Genomic DNA, 22,522 nt, shown 5'->3' on the forward strand with positions numbered 1-22,522 from the left:
TTTGATGGAAGGGGGATAGCAGGGCCCAGCAGAATACCTAAGAGGTCAAGCAGCTTCTCAAAATTTTTCCATTACTCGAATCTAGGATTCCCACCCCCCTCCCCCACCATTTCCCTCCAGTATAGTTTTATATTCTGTGAGGGATTCATAGTACCCTCGTGTTGAGGTGTCTGCTTTCAGAAGAGTTGAGACAAATTCTGTGGAAGGAGAATGCAGAGGCAAAGAAATCTAAAGGCTTGGGAGTATGATTTAAAAGTACAGGAAAAAAAATTGATATGTATAAAAACTAAATATACATCTATAACCAGATAGAATGTAGACTACTGATTCGATTTTATAAGCGTAAAGTATGTGTTTAAAGGAACATAGCTGCCAGCAGAATTAGGTTTCTGATAAGGAAAACAAAGTACATGATTAGGAGGATCTGCAAAATGATTGTTTCTCTACTTGATTGTTTTTCTTTTTTAAAGTAATATAAGACAGGCCCGTGAGGTCTGTCTACGTTATTGGTCTGCTATTGGGGGTTGGATCTATTCCTCCCTTCAGCTTCTGTAGTGTGCAGGTTTCAATGCTTTCAATGTCTATGGGAGGGCTGCTTTTTGTTTTGTTTTGTTTTAATCTTTTCTAAACAGGGACAGAATGATGCTGCTAAAATTAGAACAGGAGATTCTGGAATTTATTAATGACAACAAGTAAGTTACTTGAACGAAATACACATTTAAAGGTGGGAGGGGGCACTGAAAAGAAATTTAGGTACAACTTTAGGATATCCCCCTTTCATATTTCCCTTGAAGTCTGAATTTTGAAGTAATTACTCACTGGGAACCAAAAGAAATTGGGGAGAAGTAATCAGAATGAATTAAAAAGTATATTGTGAAAACCAAGCAAGGTTTTTAAGTTATTGCATAGACTTGAGTTGAAAAGAATTGATATCTTTTCAGTAGCTAGCCCTTGTCCCATATTTAATTATTCTTCAAATTCTCCCTTTTTTCTTTGTAGAATACCATACAGGAAGGGGAAACCTAGGAATAGTCTTAATGAGGGTAGTGGATCAGAGTGATCTACAAAATGCTATAGATAAAGAAGCTGAGAGAACCTTTTTGGTTCCCATTGAGTGAGGATCTATCTTCCTTATAATAAGTCTGTTCCTCTTAAGAAATTCTCCACTTTAGACACTTGTAAGAAAAATTACAATTGTTTATTATTGCTGTTGTTTTTCCTTATTTCACTTCCCCGCCCCCTGGTTTCCCTTCAGTAACCAGTTCAAGAAGTTCCCTCAGATGACCTCATATCACCGGATGCTATTACACCGGGTAGCTGCCTATTTTGGGATGGACCACAATGTTGATCAAACTGGAAAAGCTGTCATCATCAACAAAACCAGTAACACAAGAATGTAAGGGAGGAAAGAGATTGGAAGACTTTCCTGGGATAGCCTCTAGCGTGGAAGAGGAAGGTGTAGGATCAAGATGTCTCTTTCTGGGGAGGGGACAATGTGGAGGGTTATATTATCAATTCCTACTCTTTGTGAGGAGTTAGAGATAGATTCTAGGAGGCACTTGTGTTTTGTGAAGGCTGGCCCCTGGCCTCTCTTCACCTTTATTGATAGGACAGGTATAACTTTGGAGGAAGACAGCTTACAAAGAATAGACCTTGAGGATTTCACTGTGGCTTTGTGGATGTGTGACTCCAGAAATCCCCTGAGGGAGAGTTGTGGAATTTTTAAGAGTGCTATACTAGAAGGTCTGCTTCCTAACAAAAGGGTCTTTTTCCTTCCTTCTTTCTACATTTCTCTCCCAAACCAGCCCTGAACAGAGATTCTCAGAACATATAAAGGATGAGAAGAATACAGAATTTCAACAGAGATTCATTCTCAAGAGAGATGATGCCAGTATGGACCGAGATGATAACCAGGTGAAGAATGGAAAGGGGTGGGGCCATACAGAGAGATTGCAGTAAGAGAAACTGGGAGGGGAGAAGAATTTTTGTGGGATAAAGAAAACTCGAAATATCTTAGTATGGAGAAATGTATTGAGTTCTACTCAGTTGGCTGTGGCTTAATTTTGAGGACTGACTACATTTGTTGAGCTGAATGCCGCCCTCTTAGCCCCAGAGAGACATGGTGCTGAGTTTTGCTGGGTTTCCTCATTTGGCCTGGAACTCCCTGGTTCTGCCACTGACTTCTAACTCTAGGTCATTTGGGAACAAAGCAAGGTTCCTCCCTGCTTCAGCCTTGATTCAGCTGACGGCTTCATTCTTTTTTTTCTTTAATAGTTAGGAATTTCTTTGGGAACCATTAAAAGTTATTTTATCCCACTTCTGTCTTATCCTAGCTCAGGGCTAGCCTTGGACTGGCAAAGTTGTGATGTAATTTACCCACTTATAAGATGTTTCTGATCCCTTTCTGCAAACTCCTTATTTTCCCAACTCCTTCCACCAAGGTGAGTGAGTTGATTTGACATTTGATGCTGGGAATCTCAGGCAGTATCCCCTTTTTAATCTATTCCCGTGGGAATAAAACGTGAACAGTCTGCCCTATTGCTTCACTCATGGGCCTGGCTGTTGCCCTGACTTCTAGCCTACTCTTCAGATAGTAAGTTTTTGTTTGGGGATAGTTTTCCCAGCCATATACAGCATTTAGATCCAGCCAGCCTCTGTTTGACCTCCAGAGGAGGTTAGGTGGAGAACCAGGATTAAGATTTGAAGAGCATGGTTGGGTAGAGCCAATATGAGTCTTGCTAATTGATGATAACTATAATAATATCTTACCTCTAGAGTCAAAATTAATTTTTTTGGGATATCGTATGGTCTCGAGACCAGGACTTTTCCTGCTTGCTACTTGAGCATTTGAGGGAGTCCTTTTGAGAAAAACGCCATTATCTTTTGTGGACAAACACGCTGGGTCTGATTGAAAACAATGAAATATTTAAAAAAAGACAAAATTTTAAAAATCAGAAAGAGCCTTTCCATCCTGATGCCCTTCTCTCCATTTTCCCAAAACCCTTTTTCTGTGGATCAGGAATTATTCAGGCCTAGAGGCACATTGGGGCGGAGTAGAATCTGTCCATATTACGAACTTTTCATCTCTCAGCATCAGGCTTGATCCATAGTAGGGTAGGCTCTATGCATTTTTGGTCCGTGATATTAATAATAAATACATTAATTGTTATTTCTTTTGAGTGTTTCCCTGACCTAGATTCTGTTCTAAACACATTCTGTGCATTATCTCTTTTAATCCTCTCCACAACCCAGTATACATGGGGGTTATTAGCTCCACTTTAAATATAAGAAAACCGAGGCTAAGAGATGTTAAGTTACTTGCCTGAAATAACATTTTTCAGAAGTGACAGAGCTGAAATTCTGCCTGACCTCAAAACCCATTATACTTTTTCTGCTCTGTCACTGGTTCACCAGTGCTAGGGGTACTTGAGGTCCTGTGTCTTCTTGAAATGGGATTTGTAAAAAGACATTGAGTAGAATTTAGGTTCTTAATGCTAGTGAGAGTTAAATCTAGTGAAAAGTTGATACTCCTGAAGTTATACCTACCCGTGGAGATGGGTGAAGATCAGGAAGATCAGCGTAGAGCAGCAGCCTCCTTGGTTGCATCATCTGAAGCTTTCAGAGCCTCTGGATTAAAGGTCAGAATCTTTTATAACTGATGACATTCATTGGACGGGTTGTCTCCCCCAGAGCATCTTGCCTTCAAGAGCAGTATGGAAAAGGACACTGTGTATGACACCCTACCCAGGACAGTGCTCACAACTCAACAGGCCAAGAGAGGAAAACGATGATGGAGAGTTGGGTGGTGGGCTAGCCAGAGGTGGTGATCTGCCCAGTCATCCCTCATCACCTTCTCTACATGTTTCAGAGAATTTAAAGTTCTCTAACCTCCATTTCCTTCTTTTCCCTTTCTATCACTCTCTCTCTCTCTCTCTCTCTCTCCTTTCCACCGTACCTTATTTGTCTCTTCCTTTCCCTGTCCATCCTTCTTTCTGTTCTGTTCTCCTTTTCTCTCTCTTCTCCTCTTTATGTTGCTCTGTTCTCTTTCTTCTCTATTTCTGTAATTTCTGTCTCTTTCCCTCCCTCCAGTGGCTATAGTTAAGAGGAGAAAAACTGCTTAAGCTTTGAGGTTAGCTTCACTTGGATTTCATTCCCAAGGCCCTCTTTGCTGAGCTGTGTGTGACTTGGATCTTCAGGCCATGGCATTAGTGAGTAAAGAAGGGATAACATCAGGTGCTAGTTCTGTAAAACTCTTCTCTACATTCGGCTCTGCTAAATACCTGTTTCTTCTCCCTCGCTAGCTTCCTACTATCCCTTTCTTTCCCTCCAAAGCAATATTGTTTATTCCCTGGGCTATTCTCTTGATCCTTAGTACCTGATTACTAAAAGGAAGCAACCCAATCCTTATAAATAGTTGTTGTTCTTGACACTCTGGGTGGGGGTGGGGAGACGAAGAGGTTCCAATCATCCAGAAAACCTGATCTCCCAAACTGCATGGTCAGATGTACCCAGTGAAACCTGTCCAACACTGGAAATTTTATTTCTTTTTTTTTTTTCCATTTTTTTGATGGCAACTATAAACTCTCCCGGTTTCTCTTCCTTGCTGGTGTGCAGTGAGCTTGCAGTACGAGGAGAACTTAACTAGCTTAATTCTGCTCATCGATCTAGATCAGAGTTCCATTGCAGGATGGAAGGAGGAGCAAGTCAATAGAAGAGAGAGAGGAGGAATATCAAAGGGTCCGAGAGAGAATATTTGCCCGAGAGGTAAGTGTAGCTTCTGAGAGTTGTCAGCCCATAGCTTTTAGCTCTTAATCTTTGGAACTGTGATTGGAATGAACCCTCCGTAAATGTTTTGTTGTTGTCTTTTTTTAACCAACATCAGCCAGCTCCAGTTTGGTTCTCAAATGTGGCTTACTGGGAAACTGCAGATTTTTATTTGTATTATTTTTCATACGCTTTGCAGTATGGCATACCAAGAGAACAAATGGAATGGCTGAATTTGGTAGATATGATTAGACTGAAAATAGAAATGGTTTTGGCAGGCCTTATGGAAGGGCCCTGACTCTTGCCTGTCCATCCCTTCTCCCACTTCCCCTCTTTCACTCCCACTATCCATTTTAGGCATCTTTGCTTCTAAGTGGAAAACTTAGTATCCACACAGCCTGTATACATCCATCTTGTTTGGCCAGCCTCATTTTTAGGATATGTTGGTGGTTGTTAGAGCACAGATCTGGCATCCATTCTCTGAGCTCCACATTCCACATGCACAGAGGGTACCACTTACTATTCCCTCCTGTCTCTATCTGAACAGGAAGTCTCTTTCTTCCTCTATTTCCTACCTTGCTTCTTAGAATAGTATGGACTCTGTGGGCCAGAAGGCAACACGATCACTTTAGGCAACTTTATTCTTAAGAAGTGTGGGCCATATTAAATACACCCGGTACCCCTGTATTTGGTGGCCTTTGCCTACAAGACTGAAGAGAAGTATAGCAGAAATTCAGGAAAGGCTGTAGATAAGAGAGGAACAGATCTCCAGAAAATGTAGGCTCAAGATAGCAGCACTGTCTTACAGTCAAATTAGCAAACAAAGGAGGAAGAGCCAGCCTACCTTTGTAGTCAAAAGATGGCCAATTCTAATCAATATACTTCGATGAACACTACTCTCCTCTCATTTCCCCACTCTCCCCTCCGTCAGCAAGACAAAAAATACATTTATCTCTCCATCATCACCTAGCTCAGAAAAACATTGTCTCTGACTTCAAGAAAACTGAACTCCTCTATGAACGTGTTCCATTGTCTCAGGAGACCCAAGTGTTCCAAGGATCCTCAGTAGGGACAGATTCACAACAAACCTCCTGACCAAGGAGAAGGAATCATCTTACCTTCTGTTATATAGACTTCCATTCTGAGTCGGAAAAAAATCTGTCCTCCAGATTATCCAACCATAGCCCAAAGAGGGTCCTCTGCCTTTACCTGCAAACCAGTTGGGTGGAATGAGAGGAGAGAGGTCACTTGTACATGGCTGTGGCCGACGATGACCCTAAGTTGTGGACAGAGCAGGTTGGTGGATGATAATAACAAACATTAATATAGTGCTTACTATCTTTGAGACACTGTTCTTAGCACTCTGCATAAATGTATTTAATCCACACTAGGTCTTTGAGGTAGGTTATGTTATTTTCCTCATTATGAATGAGGGACTGAGGCATAGAAGGTTAAGTAATCTTAGATCAGAGCTCTAGTTAGTGAAAGGGTTGATATTTGAGCTCAAGCAGTCTGGCTCCTAAAGTAAACCACCTAAACTTAACCCCTAAAGTAAACCACCTCTCAATAGCTTGCTCTGCTCTGGGCTCTTCAGATTAGGAAGTACCAGTGATATCATAGTATAGCTATCTGTGATGTGCTGCTCTGCTTCCCTGACACATGGTAAATGACTGTCCCACCATGCCAGCCATTAGCAAAGCCATAGAGCCTCTGAAAGCACAAGTAGCTTTTAATACGGTATTGGGGCTATTTGGAACACCAGAACATAAGTGTGTACAACTGTAACAAAATCACAGTTAGCTCTTCTCTCCTTTTTTCTCCTGATTTCCAGTCTCTCAAGCCTCTACTAATTTATGTATTCTTTGTTAAATCCTTGTGGATTTACCACTTTTCATTTCAGCACTTCCTAACTCTTGCTGTGTTAAAAGCATCAGGAATCTCAGAAGGTCTAGACAAGGAAACATGTCCAAAGCCCACCATACTCGAGATTCCCTTGTGGAGAGGAACCTGGCCAGTCAGAGGGAGCTGATTAAGGGTGGAGTCGTAGGTAGGGGCAAATGGGAGGAAGAGGCAGGCCAACAAGAAAGGGAAGTGGCAAGAAGGGTGTTTGGATGGAAATGCTGCCGCTGCAACCTTCTCTGGAGCCTGAGCTGTGTACTGGGAGAGCTGCCCCACTTAGGCTCTGCTCTGCACGGAGCCCACTCTGCTCAGCAGCTGGACACTCTTGGTACCTTTTTCTAAGGCTTGGGAGTGCATCATAATGCTCACTTCACTCAGCTCAGTGGCTTTGTCAGGAAACGATCCCCAAAAGGAATGTTGCAGGCTTTTAATTCTTTCATTTTTTCTAGGCTCCGAAAAAGTACCTGCTTCCCCAATTTCTTACTCTCCTTGGGTCTCAGGTCAGAATGTCTTTCATTTTGGCCAGTGTGGAGGATAGAAATGGAATAGTCATTGAGGATGACTTCCAAAAAAAAAAAACTAAATTTCTTTCTCTTGTCTCCCTTTTCCCTTCCCTTGATCACACTCTTTAGGACCAAGCACACCAATTATTATGCTCGGCTTTACCTCTTAGGGAAAATAAATTTAGAACTAAAAAGGAAATAATAGGTTAATACTTTCCTCTTCCTCCTTTCCATACTCCCACTTTTATCAGTGTCTCTTTTTAAACACTCTGTGGGAAGGCTAAAAACACTGAATGCTCTTTCCCACTAAAGGTGAGAGGTCAGATTGGGTGTGTGGGTGTGGGTCATCCTGTCCCTGCTCCCTCTCTCCCTGTTGGGGGGTGAGCGTGGTTTGAGGACCTTGGGTATTCATAGCATCACGGACACCCTTTTCGGTTATGCCATGCTGTTTTCTTATAAGTTATTTTCCGTTTTCTCCCCTTCACCTAGACTGGCCAGAACGGATATCTAAATGACATCAGGTTAGTACCACTTAGCATGTTCCCTGCTTCTCATTGAGCTTTGTCAGTGAGGTTAATATAATCCTGTAATGATGCTTTTCTTTGATGTTAACCAACAGACTCTCCAAAGAAGCCTTTTCTTCTAGCTCTCACAAGAGAAGGCAGATTTTTAGGTACCTCTGTGTGATCTATATCTCTCCTTGTCATTGTTTGGTTTTTTTTTTCTCTTTTTTTGTTTTGTTTTTGTTTTGCTGTAATCTTTTCAGCGGAGTGAGTTTGCTCCATGCATGGCTGCTTGTGGAATAATTCACTTTGTGGTTTTTGCAACATTGGATATTTTTCCCAATTAAAAAAGAAATGGCTCCTGCTCAATGACTTTATTTTTGTTGTTGCTGATCTCATTTTAAGTCATGGATAGGTGGTGAAGGGGACCAAATAGGTGTGTCTGGGATAGGAACTGCTCATTTCCAGAAGTTGCTGGAATTGGGCATTTGGGGAGGATTTCAACATGTATTTATATTAAGGTAAAAGAATGGGTATCTTCTGGCTACGTTTTCTGCTATGAAAGGTGTGAAGAGCTTATCCCTGACCCAGCGTAGGGAATGTTTTATGTCTTTAAGAAAGAATAGAACACACACACATACACACATATAAAAACAAACATCTCTGTCTATGCAGTTTTCTCTTTGGGACAACATAATGTGTAAGATGACCTCAGAAAAGACTTCTTTTCCTTAGAATGGACTTAGAGCATATCTTTTTTATATGACTGCCCATGACTTGCTGTTAACATTGGTGAAAGCTGCTATATTAACTTCTTCAGGCCTAATATTCTCCATTTTCCACAAAGCAGTCATGAGAATCTCCCTTTCATTTCAGTCTCTCAGTCCTACTCTAGAGGATCACACAATGCGGTGATGAGAGAAGCACTTCATTAGGACCCTATCTGGTACCAACTGATTTTAAGTATATTCTTCCCATTTTACCGATAGGACAACTATAGAGTAGAGAAAACTTGAGTATTCAATATTAGGCTTCAGGTCTAACCCATTCCAAAGGGCTTCTTTCTTTTTGAATCCTAAGCTTGATGGGAACTGAGATTAGTCAGAGCTCTCATTCCCAGCACTTCAATTGTCCCTTCCCCCCTGTCCTTTCTAAAGTTAGTCAGACCACATAGAAATTTGGATCACAAGATTTCTCATTCTTTGAAGGGGGGCGTTATCTCCTTTCCCATATCTCTGAACTCTTTTTCCTAGACCATCCCACCCTGAGGTCCATCGGAAAGCCCTTAGGCAGTAAAGGCTCTGCATTGTTCATGGTGGTCAAAATAGATCCCCCCCCCCCAAAAAAAATAAATAAATTCCTATTCCATATTGTATACTTCAAGGTCATGAATCAGCCCAGAATATCTGTAATAAACAGGAGTTTTAAGCAAACTTCTTTGCACATGCTAATGCACAGGGCTTTATGGTTGCCAAAGTATACTGTATCTGATTCAGATTTCTCAGTGTCCTGATTTGGTAAGCTGGTTTACACGGAAGAAAGAAAACAAAAGCAGAGAAATTAAGTAGCTAACCCAAGTTTATGTGGCTATTAGTGGCAAAACTGGGACTCTTTGTCCAGTGTTATTTCACCACACCACTCCAGCTCTCTACAAATATCACCCCTTCCTCTCTGAGTAGTGTTCCATTTGGAACCCTAATTCAGATTCACTGCTAAGAATGATGCCCTTATCAGTGCTGTGGAGCATTGAACTACATCAGACTGTGCTGATAATAGCTCCAAGGATCTAGTGAGCAGGTATAACCCTGTCCTATCCATATCTCCTTGTAAGCTGCTGCTTTCCATACTATGTGTTGGTTAAAGATCTAGGTCATCTAATATGCAATTCCATGGACTCTGAAGGGGGTGTCTTCTATTTGGGTACTAGTCCAGAATTCTAGTGATGAGAAGCTGGTCTTCTCTAACTGCTTTATACCTTTCTTCCCAAGTGTGTGACACAAATACTGATATACCACATTCCATCATTCACTTTGGCAATAACTAGGGCAACTTCCTAGTTCTTTGGAAGATTCTATTCCATTTGATAAATAAGCCATTACTGACATTTACTGTCACCTCTTAACACAGGCCTCCCTACCCACTCTTCAGACCTGATAAACTGAACTTTTCACCATCATAAATCTACTCATGAAAGCTAGGTCAGCTTTGATTTTACAGGAGTATGAAGTGTGAATGCTCTCTGTCCTGTACCCCCATCTCTCCAACACACACACATAGCCCAATCCAGGGCTTAGAACTGAGTCTGGGAGTTTTCCCTAGTTGCCTTATGTTTAGTGAAGTGGAAAGACATGGTTTAGTTGTAGAGAAGAAAAACTGATCTCTTTCCTGGCCAATACACAACTCAGATTCCCTAACTCTTGGGGGTGTAGTGTACGAACCCTGGCTAGACCATCAGACTAGCCACATTTCGAACACTTGGCCATCATCGTCTTGGGGGAACTGGATGAGTACAGAAGTGCTGCCACTTTGGCTCAAGCTTCCCAGGGTGTTTGGTTTAAAGTTGACTCATCACTGTTTACCTCTAGTAGAAAGAGAAAGTAAATGGGAGAATTGTCCTAAAAGATAGTGCTGTGTTTGATTTAAGTGTAAAAGTCCATTAGGACTTGTCTTGTAAAATTCAAGCTCTAATCTCACCCATTGCCACTGCTGTATCCGCTGCCCCATAAACAGACACATCTTTATTGAGTCCTCTCAGTAGGCTTGCCTTTGTCCATTGAGTCAGAGCTATTGGCTCTCACTTCAGGTCTGGTTCTGTTCCTGGAGAGCCCCTGATTTATGTTTCTTTCTTGTTTCCCATCCTACTTTTGACATTCCCAAGACAAAGGGATAAAGTATTAGGGATATTTTCCAGTTCTCTACTCTTACATAGAAGCACTGAGGTTATATATATATATATCCACTTGGGATTCGGAGAAGAATTAGCATGTCCCTAACCAGCTGTGCCAGTGTGTTTGTTCTTAGCCCACCATGATTGCCTTGACCAAAACTTAAAATAGTGACCCTAGTCTTTATTTTTGCCCATTTTCCCTACAGTACCTTTGGAGCAGGTATTCTAATGAAGAAAGGTATTTTCTTTAATATTACCCTCATAAGAAAACACCTTTTTTTTTAATGAGAATAACTCTGAGCCTCGTGTCTTTGAAACTAAGGGGATTGGATGGCGTTTGTATTTGCTTTAGGTGGGATGGTAGTGCAAAGGAGGGAACCCAAACTACTATGATTTTTGCTCACCTGCTCCCCAGTATATATACCAAAACCTTTGTAATTGTTGCCTTTGGTTTCTTTAGTTCAGAACTTATTGGGGGTGGGAGATATGAAAGGAAAATTCCTTGTTCTTGGTTGCTTATTAAGAAGCAGTAAGAGCTCAGTAAGACTTAGGGTTTTTAGGTCAACCCCATCTGTCTTGAGGACAACTGTTTATGATCCTAGGCAGTGATTACAGCATCAGGATAACCCTGATGCTTCCTGAGAAAAATAAGAGAGGAGGAGTCCCTCTTCTCAATAGCCTTGTGCCTTGCCTGGGGCAATAGGGTTATTAATATGGTGGCAGGTGGGCACAGTGAGCCCCCTGCTCCTTGCCATCCTGGGTCCCAAGGGCATATTTACTTGATCATGTTGAAGACTTTAGCCCGTAGAGACCCTGGAACCAGTAGTTTATAGATACCATCACAGAATTGCCACAAAACAGGTTGGGTCAATTTTAGACTATCAGATTGAGTTTTCCAGAGTGACCCATTAATGAATATAGTCCTCTTCCCACTCCTGGAAAAGTGGTACCTCTGCTGGCTTTGACACATGTTATGTGGAAGACCTGTTATATTTATCCATGTCATTGGCTACCCCTGCCTTCTAGCAATAGTAGCTTCTAGGAGTCCTTTTGTCTTAAGAACTCCTAGAAGGAGGTGGTACCCCTCTGCTCCCCACTATCTCCTGCATGTGTGGGATCCCTGCGGGGGCAGGGGAAGAGACCGCAGCCAATCTCAGCATCATGTATATGGTTTCCCATCCACCTCTGGTCTCATATTGAATTAGCTGCCGGCGCACTGTCTTCCAGATTTGCCTCTGTGCTCTTTGTTACTGTACTGGATCTTGTTCTGTCTGCTCCCAGCAAGTCTTGGTTGGCCAGCCAACTAACAAGAAATCAGTGTCCATCCTCCTCCCAACCCTCACCCCTTCTTTGTTATCGAAGGAATAGAAATGAACTCTCTCCTAGCCCTTCTGCCGAAGTGGTAGGTGGGGGGTGCTCTGACCACTGTGGTCTCTGCAGGGGGAACCGTGAGGGGCTGAGCCGAACCTCAAGCAGCCGCCAAAGCAGCACAGACAGCGAACTCAAATCCCTGGAGCCACGGCCTTGGAGCAGCACAGACTCTGACGGCTCTGTCCGGAGCATGCGGCCCCCTGTCACCAAAGCCAGCAGCTTCAGTGGAATCTCTATCCTCACCCGAGGGGACAGCATCGGGAGCAGTAAAGGTGGCAGTGCAGGAAGGATCTCCAGGCCAGGTACTACAGCTTCTGTCCTTCAGTGTCATGCTCATCATTTCTTGCTTGTCTCCTCTAAAACATCATTGATGTTTGGAGCACCTGGGTGGCTCAGTCAGTTAAGCACCTGACTTCAGCTCAGGTCATGATTTCACGGTTCATGGGTTCAAGCCCCGCATCGGGCTCTGTGCTGACAACTCAGAGCCTGGAGCCTGCTTCGGATTCCGTGTTCCCCTCTCTGTCTCCTCCTACCCCACTCACACTCTGTCTCTCTCTGTCTTTCAAAAATAAATAAATGTTTAAAAAAAAAAAATCACTGAGGGGCGCCTGGGTGGCTCAGTCGGTTAAGCGTCTGACTTCTGCTCAGGTCATGATCTCGCGGTTCGTGAGCTCAAGCCCCGCGTCAGGCTCTGTGCTGACAGCTCAGGGCCTGGAGCCTGCTTCCGATTCTGTGTCTCCCTCTCTCTCTGACCCTCCCCCATTCATGCTCTGTCTCTCTCTGTCTCAATAATAAATAAACTTAAAAAAAAAATTTAAAAAAAAAATCACTGATATTTACTTCTAACAAAACATTTCTCTCACAGTATTGTGTCCTGGAAAGCTAACATAGCCAGATGAGGAGAAATTTGATTTCTTGGATCCCCTGTTTTTTGATTCCTCTCTCCGATTTTCTTTATAACCTTCTTTCCTAATTGGAAAAATAAATAAAAGGTTGCGATTAGATTATTTTATCTTATTTCTGACCAAGGTTGGGCATCCCTGTCAGCCCAAGTTCAAGTTGTATGCTAAGATGAGAATGATACTGCTTTCATTCTGTGGCCTCTGAGATTATAAAGAGGGTTGGTTGAGCAGAAGGAACCTTTGGAGTTGAGCTGTTTGTAATTAATTGGTAGCAACCGATAGGCCACAACTGCAAGAGATGCTGTGGCTGCTTCCCTGGAGCCCAGTCACTGAGGAGGAGCATATGTTCCACATGCCAGCCCTGTAACCACCCTTCAGCTCTCCTGATGTGCAATGTAACCTTCTCCATTTATTCCTATTGTACTCTTTCTTAGCAGGGGGTATTTAGCTCTTTATACCCAGTGGGCCTCCATTTCACCCTCCTCCCATCTCTGAAGAATCCTTGCATCTCATCCCAGAAGTTCTGTAGGTTTTGTCCTCAGAAGACATCAGTAGTGGTGAAGATTCTGCCTCTGTTAGGTCTCTGATGGCCTTCTCTGTTACCTCCTCTCTAACCCCACTGCCTCTGCCTTTATCCAGGCCTTTATCTTCTTTTATTTAGGTATGACGCTAGCCCCCAAGCTGGTTTCCCTGCTCCACCCTTAGCCCTTTTAGAACCGGTTTACTAGTCTAAAACACAGATCTAATCGTGTCAGTCGTCTCTTAAAATTAACATTCATGTTTCTGCATTCCTGGCATAATAAAATCCGAATGACTTAATGTAGCGTTGCTTCCTGACCCCAGTTTGCCATCTCAGTCTTACTCCCAGATATCCTTCCTCCTCTGGCCCTCCAGCCATTTCTTGAATATGATATTAGCTTCATCCCTCCTTGGTCTAACAAGCCTTCTATTCATCCTGCAAATCCATTTCTCCTCCCACTTCCTGTTTAAGTGAGTTACTGCTTTCTCATCTTTGCTTCCGTACAACTTTGTTCATATCACTGATGTATCCCTTATCCTTATCAGATCGTAATTGCTGTGTGAACGTCCATCTCCTTTCGGAAGATCCTGTGCTGCTTAAGGGAAAGGACTGTGTTCTCTTCACCTTTGAGTCCTCAGTTCATTATGCAATGCCTAGCACATAGCAGATACTTAGTAGAAGTATTTTGTGTGAATGCGTGCATGACTTGGAGAGCCTGGAAATGGGAAGAATAGTTGGGTGACAGTTGTGCGTATGTGTGTGTACAGGCAAGTGCTTGGAAAGGCCAGATTGCCTTCTCAGCAATTCCTGTGAAATGCTGCAAGTTGAGGAGAAATCCAAGAGAAGCCAGGTCTCTTACAGGACTGGGAATCTGTACCTTCCCGGGAAGCAGACAGTCATGTTCTCAGCTGTCTGGTCACGTTGGACAGGTTCTCGGTACTTCAGCGGAGGCAGCTTGTCAGCCTCACGTTTTGTTCAATTCCAAAATCCAGTATCGACGGGTGCGGTGTTTACTGTTCCCGGGGAACAGAAACCTGCTAAGATGAGGACTCCCATCAGCAGGGCAGCTGCTCATTCATATCTGTGCTCATTCATGGATCTTCCCAAGACAGTGGGGGAATGGACAGAAGGGAAGTGAAGAGAAACAGGAGAGCAGGAGTAGCACCCTACATGTCCAAGGGTGGCATGTTCACGGCTGGTGCTTACAACTCTTGGTGGGTCTCCTCTTTGCCTTAGGTTTGGCGCTAGGTGCCCCAGAAGTGTGCAACCAGGTCACCTCATCCCAGTCTGTCCGGGGCCTTCTCCCTTGTACTGCCCAGCAGCAGCCGCCACAGCCACAGCCGCAGCAACTTCCTGCGCTCCCACCCACGCCTCAGCAACAGCCACCCTTGAATAATCACATGATCTCACAGGTGAGTCACCAGCAGAGCCCCTCCGCTCTGATTCAAGCAAGCTCTGGAAGTACAGTCATGTCTGTTGTGCTGTGGGTGGCAGAAAAGATCTGTTGTTGGAGACCTGCCACTCGCTCCCCCGTTTCTTATTTGTTAGTTGTGGGGAGAGAAGAGTAAGGTAAGGGTTTGGCCAAAGTGCTCTTAGAGTCAGCCTGGGAGCTTTTTGCCTTCTGTTTCTTCCTTTTCTTCCTGAGAATTGCCAGTGGGATCTTTTACCCCATTCCACATTTCTGCTGTACCCCATCTCCCTCTACATCCTGTGTAATTAGCAAGGCGATTTTGTTCACTGCATCCATATATGGAGCTTGAAAAAAATCATGGCTCTCACCATAACCAGCTGGATGTATTCATGTGACTGTTGACCCGCAAACACATATTTATGGATTGGGGTTTGAGAAAAGGAAATCTACTCAAGACCCCTTCCATACATATGCCATAAGGCACAATCCCCCCAAAGTTGTCTTTGTTTCCCATGCCACGAAAGAGCTCTTTCTCCTTCTGTTGCTGGACTGGTAGATATTAATATCAAGTAGGGTTTGCGTGAAGTTTCCTTTCTGTAGAGATCACACAAGTCTTCAGCATCAGAATCCGAGCCTATTCTAAACTGGGACATCAGTGTTGTAGGTTCAGGTCTCCCTGATACTCTGAGCAGAGCTGCTCATGAGTGGAGTCCATCCTGTAGCCTGGGGTATGTCTGGCGGTGGTCTCTGCCAGTCAGAAAGCCCGTATGTCTGCACTCTACTGCTACAGTTCTTCTCATTGCACCTCCCAGGCTCCCTTGCCTCTGGGCTTAGTCAGTTCAGCTTGGCATCAGCTCTATCTCTTCCATAGGTAAAAGAAGCAAATCACAAGCATTAACACCCCAGGAACTGGAAACTAGACTGCAAAGAGCCCAGGATGGCCCCGTATTACCCCATTCTGATATTGTAATGATCTAGGAAACCCTGCTTTGTGTCTTAATGTAACCCACATGCAGATCATTCCAGGCCTTTAGCTTGGCCCCTAAGTCAGTTTCTCTAGAGTTCTGACTTTTGTTCTTGCTTGATCACCATCTATCTCATTAAGTCTCATTCATGTCATCTTACCTCACTCCGTACAGAGGTGTGGCACACGTGTGTGCATTCCATTTGTGTCTTCATTCAGACCTATAAATGGGTACACCTCTCTCTCTCTGGGTATCTCCTACTGTGTTTCTGTGTGTGCCTCACTTTTCTAAGGTCCCAGTGTTTGAGTTTTCTAAAATGTGTGTATTTTAATACAGTCTTCCTCCCTTTTCTCCGTCTTAGTCTTCATCTGCCTCCTACTTCCATCCATATGTAGAAACAGACAAGAGTGGGAAAGGAATAAAGAGATCACTAGAATAACCATTTGGGACTGAAAAAATGTTAGAATGTCTAGGTGTCTGGCCCTAAATCCCAAACTTTTACTCAGATTCTGGCCCTGCTTCTGGATCATGAGGTTCTGAGAGTCAGTCATTGATATTGACTGATCTCCTGCAGGAGGTATGGTACTAGGTTAGGCCCTGTAGATTGGAGATCTCTGTTTCCTCAGAAATCCACTCTTAAGGTTAACTGTGATCACAAACTCCAAACTAAAAGATCTTTTCCTGGTTAAGGTTTGGTGTCCCTGAAGCACTTAATGATGGTGGCTAATATACTACCACCACCCCACTATTTATTTTTTTAATGTTTATTTACTTTTGAGAGAGAGAGAGAGGGGGGGGGGGAGGGGCAGAGCGAGAGGGAGACACAGAATCCGAAACAGGATACAGGCTCTGAGTTGTCAGCACAGAGCCCGACGCGGGGCTCGAACCCACAAACCGTGAGATCATGACCTGAGCCAAAGTCAGACGCTTAATGGACTGAGCCACCCAGGCGCCTCCGCCACCCCACTGTTTATACCTTCTTTTTTTTCCTCTCCACTTTCCCCCCTCTCTCTCTATCCCTTCTTCTTCCTATTGCCTTTTTCTTTCTTTGTTTTTTTCTCTTTTTCCCTCTCAGGACTGGTGGCTCTCCAGTCTCAAGGTGCTGAGCCCCAGCATATTTATTGTTTAGTTTCACAAATGGTTTGCAACAGTGCAGGGATGAAGGAAGGAACCACAACACACATACATGCCACCGTGCTGACTCTAAAGGTTTTCCTTTCGGAGAAATAGCAAGAAAAGCTCTGTGTTCCAGGCCTGGGGACAGTGCTAGAAACTATGTTAAACTTTCCCTTCCTGGCAGGCCTCCGCTGTTGGAGCAGACCTCCCTATGTAAAACCAAGGGGTGAGGTTGAGAATTAAAGGGCCAGTGGCTACCTTTTGCTGTGTTTACCTAAGGTAGAGTGGACCACTTGAAAAGGAGGAGTCCTCTGGGAATCAAGTCAGGCAGCCCAGAGCCAGCGATCTAGCCCAGAATTCACCAGCAGGTGGCAGTCATATCCCTCATGGCCAGTCTTTGGCTTCCTCATGGTATTTCGGAAGCTCCCTAGCCCTGGTGTTTGAGACTGTCTGAAAACTGTCGCTGAGGGTAGTGGTGGAAGAACCTAAAAACAGCACTGAGACACATACTTTTACCGCTACTCTTCTTCAGTCAAAAGAGGCCTACGAGAGGAGCATCATTTCTTCCCTCTTTACTTTTTACTCAAATGTGTAAGAAATGTGAGGAAAACAGGCAGCTGTACCTATGGCTACCCCTTCTCCCCCAAAGGATGTAAGATCTGAAGCATAGTAGACCCTTACCCAAGAGAAAGGAGAGGATCAGGGTAATAGAATACGTGTTTATTTTTTTTTTTTTTTTTTTTTTTTTTTTAAAGTATTTTTTAATGTTTATTTATTTTTGAGACAGAGAGAGACAGAGCATGAGCGGGGGAGGGGCAGAGAGAGAGGGAGACACAGAATCTGAAGCAGGCTCCGGGCTCCGAGCTGTCAGCTCAGAGCCCGACGCGGGGCTTGAACTCACGGACCGTGAGATCATGACCTGAGCCGAAGACGGCCGCCCAACCGACTGAGCCACCCAGGCGCCCCTAGAATACGTGTTTAAAAGCTACCAGCACAAGGAGCTCATGCTTAGCAGCTTGGCCAGCAGTTACATTTGAAATGCCACTGGCTCACAGAACATGGGCATGCCAGGAGAGCTGGGAGTCTATCAAGGCTGCGGTAATGTCTCCCCCAGTCTCACAGTGGATTCTCAGGAGCTTTTTCTTAACCAAGATGACTTACATTTTATTTTCAACAAACTCCAGGTATCAGGAGCTTTCTCTGTTTTGGAGGTCTTCTAATTCCCGGACTCTGCCTCCAGAACTGCTAGTCCCCTCTATGAAAGAGTCTCCAGGAGGTATATGGCAAAAGACGATATTGACACCTTGGTCCCTGATACCTCTTAATACTCTAAATTTGGAAGGAGGGAGGAGAATCATACAAACAAAACAATGTGTAAATCTGTTTAACTTCTTCCTTCACCCGCTCCCTACTGTTAAGAGTGGAGTGGGAAGAATATGTCAGGCAGAACTAGGTTCCCATCCCAGCTCTGCCACATTAGATGTGTGATCCTGGACGTGTGACTGAATTTCTCTGAGCCTTACTACCTTAACTGCAAATACAAGCGATCCTGTCTCCCTGTGGATTACTGTGAGTCTGTAATGAGATATGTATGTAAATGAGACAACGTATAAAATGTTATTTCCCCCTCTCTTCGTAGCCTCTCTCCTTTTCTCCCACCTCATCTACCACCAGGGGCTACAGCTAGAGAACCGATTCTCCAGGAGAAGTGATTGAAATGGCTGGAGGGGAAGAAGAGAGAAAAAAAATAACTCCCCATTAGTTGGTTTAGAACACATCATGTTCCTAATAAACAAATCCTCCTGCTTGAGGCTAGTGAAGGGACTAAAGGAACAAAATCTAAAGCAAGGCTATTTATATTTTATTCCACATCCCTCCCTGTTTGCTTATGGGGGCATTTTTCATACTGCCCTCACAGCCTGGAGGAGCACAGAACAATCATGGAGCAGGAGGAAGTAGCTGGAACTGGGCATAAACTGGCTCTTATTTCCTTCTGTACCCTTGGGAGGGAGACGATCCTTGTGAATGAGCTCTTCCTCCAGGAGAGCTGTGGTGTGAAATCAGGAGTGTGGCCGGGAAAGCTGAGCCAGACCTTGGATGACCCCTCCTACAAAAGCAGGAATCCCTTCTCAAGTGGGCATTCAAGGAGGGTTATGGTCGTGCTCCCCAGGGATCGTATGTTCAGAAAAAATGCTCTGGGAAAAGCCGTGTTTGGAATCAGGCAGCAGACACACCACCTCTGAGAGTCCTAAGATTGCTCTCAACGACTGCAGAGTTCTGAGTAGCTAATGGGTGGAGTATGCACTGCAGCAGGCCTCTCCTGATAGGAGAGATTGCGTATCTGTCGTCGATGCGGATGCGAAAGCCACAGGCTGTCCTGGGCTTGGTCTCCAGTCTGCTCAGCAGACTTGCTCTTCATGTGACATTTTTTTATGATTAACCTTGTTGTTCCTCCCCTTTCCCTCCCCACCTCTGCCCTCCCTCCCCCTGCCTCTCCCTGCACTTCCCTTTTCTCTTCCCTGTTCCACATGCCTCTCTGCTGGTCCACAGCCAGTCCCAGCTCTGCAGCCCTCTCCGCAGCCTGTTCAGTTCTCTCCAGGCTCCTGTCCCCAAGTCCTTCTGCCAGTCTCTCCGCCCCAGCAGTACAACATGGTATAAACTCCTTTCCCCTTTTTGTCGTGTCCATGTGTGGTATGTCTGTGGGTCCGTCTGGGACAAAGCAGCTGTACTTTTTGGAGGGCCATGTTAAAAGGCATATCTTCTTGAGCAAAGGGCCAGCATAGGCTGAGCTATGTTCCATTCTGGTGGTCGCATCCCAGCACTTGTGGCATCAAAAGATGCCTAAATGTAAGACAGAGAGGAGCACTGGTTCCCCTGAGTCTCGGGAGAGGTACAGAATTGGATATTGCTCTAACCTGGGCTCCTTGTCTTTCTACTGTGTGCATCTTTCATCCCTCCTCCTCCCTGGATATGTCTGAAGAACCCAGTTTATCCCATATAGGATGGTTTTCTGTCATTTCCTTTGAAGGTAAAAACACAACTGCAGATTTGTTTGGTATCATCGGTCCAAACTTAAAATGTTCCCCTATGTCACTGTGTTATTTTATATTTAAAAAAAAAAAAAAAGGCGCCATTTCCACAGCATAGCACATGCTGTTTAAATTGTTTGTACCCTAGCTACAAATCCTGTGAAGACCTGATCCACCTCATAGTTGATAACTTTTTTTTTAAACTTAACATCTTTTTTTTTAATGTTTGTTTATTTTGAGAGAGAAAGAAAGTATGAGCAGGGGAGGGGCAGAGAGAGAGAACCCCAAGCAGGCTCCATGCTCTGCGAGGAGCCTGACTTGGGGCACAGTCCCATGACCTTGAGATCATGACCTGAGCCGAAATCAAGAGTCCTCTGTGTTTAACCGACTGAACCACCCAGGCGCCTGCCCCATAGTTGATAACTTTTATCATGGTTATCAGAGCCCTGATTATTTTTAATTTTGTGTTGGGGCGCCTGGGTGGCGCAGTCGGTTAAGCGTCCGACTTCAGCCAGGTCACGATCTCGCAGTCCGTGAGTTCGAGCCCCGCGTCAGGCTCTGGGCTGATGGCTCGGAGCCTGGAGCCTGTTTCCGATTCTGTGTCTCCCTCTCTCTCTGCCCCTCCCCCGTTCATGCTCTGTCTCTCTCTGTCCCAAAAATAAATTAAAAAAAAAAAAAAAAAAAAAAACGTTGAAAAAAAATTTTGTGTTAACCACACCTGTCTGGTTTTTGGTTTTTTTAATGTTTATTTATTTATTTTGAGAGAGAGATCAAGAGCAAGTGGGAGAAGGGCCAAGAAAGAGGGAGACAGAGAATCCCAAGCAGGCTGTGCACTGTGTCAGCACAGCCTGATGCAGCGCTTGAAATCATGAACCGTGAGATCATGATCTGAGGTGAAACCAAAAGTCAACTGCTCAATCAACTGAGCCTCCCAGGCACCCCACACCCCTTCTAATTTTTCACTAGAATCCCCTCTTTCCTTCTGCCTATATCTCCATTCTGAAAAGTTTTGGAATGTAGACCTCAAAATTATCTGCAATCCAGTCCTCTTATCATCTATTCCTGCTCACTAAGGTAGCAGAACAGCTAACTTGAAGATCAGATTCCTGAAAATTAAGTGAAACCACGGGAAAGCATTGCCTTTTCTTTCTACCAGTTCCTCTTTCAAAAGAAGTCCTGCTCTGCGTGTGTGTGTGCGTGTGTGTGTGTGTGTCAACTACCGTCCGGGAAGCAGAAGGAACGAGGAAGCTAACAAATTCTAACCTATCATCATACAAGTGAGAGGCAGAACACCATCCCTCTTGCTGCTTAGAGAAGAAGGCTGAGCGAGGAGGCAATTACAGACTAGCCTGTCAGCCTCCTTGCCCTTCACCTTGGCCACTCAGCCTGGCCTCCTTTCAGAGGTGAGAATTGGAAGTAGTTCCTGAAGGGCAGGAGAACTCTAGGCAAGTGTCAGCGAACAGAGGTGGAAATGACCTCAAGAGGAGGGAGTAAGGAGATAAGCAGCAGGAGGGGGAGCCCACCAGTCCTTTTGCTGCATAGGCAAAGCTGGGGAGCCACGAGAACCTAACCATCCCTAATCCATTCGAGGTGTTACTTATCTAGGTCCTTTATTATAAAAACAGGATTTATGGCAGTATAGGGCCTTTTGTATGGTTGGAGACTGGAAGACAGGAAAAGAAGGACTTACAATCTTTTTCTTGTTAACCCATTAGTTTGTCCTGTTTTTATATATATAGAAAGTTGTATTGTTGCTCCCATCCCTCTAGGACCAATTCTAATAAAGATCAGAGTCACCGTGGCCATTGTTATGTGGTAAGGAGTCCGGTTCTGGAGTTGGGCTTTACACAGCTGTTCAGTTCATAGCAATTTTTTTTAAGATTTTATTTTTAAGTAATCTCTCCACCCTATGTTGGGCTTGAGCTCACACCCCCAAGATCAAAAGTTGCACGTTTCACCGACTGGGCCAGCCGGGCACCCCCAGTTCATAGCAATTTAAAACACCACATGACAGAAGCTTAGGGCTAAAAAGCACCTCCTAGGGCATGGAGGCAGGAGTGTCCCAAATTGGTGTAAGGAAGGAAGGCTGTAGAGAGGGTTGCTATAGCTGTCTGTCTGTCTGTTTTTGTGTTGAAGCCAAAGACTTGGGGCTTGATATGACCTCAGTCCTTGAGTCTCCCTTGCTCTCTCAACAGGCAGATGACCTCAGCAACCCCTTTGGACAAATGAGCCTTAGCCGTCAAGGTTCTACTGAAGCAGCTGACCCATCCTCAGCTCTGTTCCAGCCCCAGCTTATCTCCCAGCACCCTCAGCAGACTAGCTTCATCATGGCTTCTACAGGACAGCCCCTCCCCACGTCCAACTATTCCCCCTCTAGCCATGCGCCTCCTACTCAGCAAGTCCTGCCGCCCCAGGGCTACATGCAGCCCCCTCAACAGGTGAGCAGCATGGGCTCCCAGCTAAAATCACTAATTGAGTTTGTCCACGATTACGATCCTTCTTCCTTCCTCTAGTTTAGACAGAGCCGAGGGCGTACCTATCCCCACTTCCATTACCTCACCTTGCACTTGAGAGTTGTCTTTCTAGTCGGAAGGTCGTCTTTCTCTATAACATAAATCCTTCCAGTTCTGTTTCATACTGGTATATGAATTC

General features: G+C 44.4%; 1 protein-coding gene across 31 annotated transcripts in view; it reads left to right on the forward strand.

Moving 5' to 3' along the window:
- Positions 1–22,522, forward strand: part of R3HDM2 (R3H domain containing 2) — a 160,820-nt gene that overhangs the window by 125,223 nt on the left and 13,075 nt on the right. For 17 of the 31 annotated variants that reach the window (XM_053895408.1, XM_053895414.1, XM_019454873.2 and 14 more), the window contains 10 exons: positions 633–692; positions 1,256–1,396; positions 1,806–1,914; positions 4,669–4,764; positions 7,656–7,687; positions 7,786–7,839; positions 11,997–12,229; positions 14,586–14,761; positions 19,392–19,493; positions 22,066–22,308. In XM_053895408.1, coding sequence (XP_053751383.1) covers positions 633–692; positions 1,256–1,396; positions 1,806–1,914; positions 4,669–4,764; positions 7,656–7,687; positions 7,786–7,839; positions 11,997–12,229; positions 14,586–14,761; positions 19,392–19,493; positions 22,066–22,308 — 1,246 coding nt within the window. The remainder of the gene's footprint in view (positions 1–632; positions 693–1,255; positions 1,397–1,805; positions 1,915–4,668; positions 4,765–7,655; positions 7,688–7,785; positions 7,840–11,996; positions 12,230–14,585; positions 14,762–19,391; positions 19,494–22,065; positions 22,309–22,522) is intronic. The other 14 variants (XM_053895397.1, XM_053895399.1, XM_053895394.1 and 11 more) reach the window with 8 other exon arrangements.

This window comes from Panthera pardus, unplaced genomic scaffold (genome assembly GCF_024362965.1).
Source record: "Panthera pardus isolate Hobbes unplaced genomic scaffold, ASM2436296v1 HiC_scaffold_6, whole genome shotgun sequence".
NCBI lineage: Eukaryota > Metazoa > Chordata > Mammalia > Carnivora > Felidae > Panthera > Panthera pardus.